The sequence below is a fragment of the Mus pahari genome, chromosome 12 (genome assembly GCF_900095145.1).
Source record: "Mus pahari chromosome 12, PAHARI_EIJ_v1.1, whole genome shotgun sequence".
Classification (NCBI taxonomy): Eukaryota; Metazoa; Chordata; class Mammalia; order Rodentia; family Muridae; genus Mus; species Mus pahari.
The window spans coordinates 52,677,492-52,679,384 of NC_034601.1; the positions used below are offsets into that span (position 1 = coordinate 52,677,492).

A 1,893-nucleotide genomic window follows, 5' to 3' on the forward strand; every position below is an offset into this window, starting at 1 on the left:
AAAACCCTGTCTTCTGTATTCGACACGGCCATTGAAATTATGCACCAACAGCAGTGGAGTACACCCGCATAGACAAAGGCAGGAAAGTAGGGTGGGGGACACGTTGGCAGTAAGAATAGAATCAGCAGGTGTATGGGAGGAGGATGACAGGGAACAGTGGATGATACATATGACTACATGTGGGGCAAATGTGTATAAATCAGGAAAAAAATATAATCAGTAGAGGCAAGAGAGAATCTATACACATGACACGTGGAGTTTTTCTTTCAATAATTCAAAGACATATGTCAAGTCAAGGAAAACTTACTAATCTATAAAGACAATAATTTTGTAGATGGTTCATGCTATCTTTTGACTGTGAACTAGAAAACAATTTTTATTATATCTTTCCTTGAAGATGTCATTATTTTGTAATAATAATACAAATAATAACACAAGACAGCCATTTTTAGTCTATGCTCTACTGCTTTATTCACAATATGCAAATACAATCCCTATTACATCCAAAGTACAGGGCCAAATGTTATGATGCACTTAGAAAGAGAGAATCTGGTGATAAGAAAACATCTTCAAGTTTTTAGAAAATAATCATCCTTCTCTGAGTTTTCTCAAGGCTCCTATGACTTCTTTGTTTCTTAGGCTGTAAATGAAGGGGTTTAGCAGAGGAATGATAATGGTATAGAACAGTGAATACATTTTACCCTCATAATTATCTGTGTCAGAGCCAGAGAGTACATATATGATGAAGAGAGTGCCATAGAACAAAGACACAGATGACAAGTGGGAACTGCAAGTAGAGAAGGCTTTGCTTCTGCCCCTCTCAGACTTTGTTCTCAGGATGGCAAAGAGGACACGGACATAGGAGACTATTATACTCATAAAGGTACTCACTTGTATTAAAATAGCCATAATGAAAGCTACCAGTACATTGATAGATGGGTCAGTGCAAGAAATTCTATAGAGTGGCAGGATTTCACAGTAGAAATGATCTATTACATTGGAACTACAAAACGTTAACCTAAATAACAATCCTACATGAAGTAAGCCATGTAGAAATCCAAGTAGATAGGATACACTTATGAACTGAATACAGAGTCTGTTGGACATCACCACTACATAGACCAGAGGGTTGCATATGGCTACATAGCGGTCATAGGCCATCGCTACCAGGATGAAACATTCTGCAGTTGCACTTAAACAGAAAAAATAAAATTGAGCAAAACACTCACCCATGGATATCATGTCCTTCTTATTTAAAAATTTCATGAGCACCTTTGGTGTCACAGAGGATGACGTACAGGCATCAGCAAAGGCCAAATTTCCAAGGAAAAGGTACATGGGTGTGTGAAGATTAGGGTCCTTCCAGATGAGAAAGATCAAGCCAAGGTTGCCCACCATGGTGGTAACATAGATGAGAAAGAACACCAGGAACAGAGGGACTTGCAGCTCTGGACGATCTGTTATTCCTCTGAGAACAAATTCAGTCAGGTGGGTCCTGTTCAGCTCCATCACACCCCCTCAGGCTGCTCACTACAAGCAGAGAGGAGATTATTGTAAATGTAACCAAGACTCAGTAAGAATGGGACCAGATTGAGTCTACTTTAATATGTCCCATGTGCTCCACAATCCACAGTTAGGATAGTGTTCTGTTCCTTCTCTTTAAACATACCAGAAACAGTGAATATTTTGTGCATAGTTTTAGTGTATAAGCTTTCAACATCTAATTACCTCAAAATAAATAATGAGATCATAAACATTAATTTACCTGATCTCATGCATATCTGAAACTATCATAAAGTGTGTGAGTATGTGTGTGAGAGATTATATATATATAATTTAGAATTACAAAGTACATAATATGTTTTGTAATAAAATGACACAAGAGGAGGGAAT

At 37.7% G+C, this 1,893-nt stretch overlaps 1 protein-coding gene across 1 annotated transcript; it reads right to left on the reverse strand.

The window, feature by feature from the left end:
• Window positions 1-588: 588 nt before the first annotated feature.
• Window positions 589-1,509, reverse strand: LOC110329441 (olfactory receptor 5AC1-like). Its single transcript, XM_021209039.1, has one exon. The coding sequence runs from the start codon at window positions 1,507-1,509 to the stop codon at window positions 589-591; it is 921 nt and encodes a 306-aa protein (XP_021064698.1).
• Window positions 1,510-1,893: the final 384 nt, after the last annotated feature.

Excerpts from the sequence above, each read along its gene's own strand:
- LOC110329441 (XM_021209039.1), bottom strand. The coding sequence starts at position 1,509 with ATGGAGCTGAACAGGACCCACCTGACTGAATTTGTTCTCAGAGGAATA.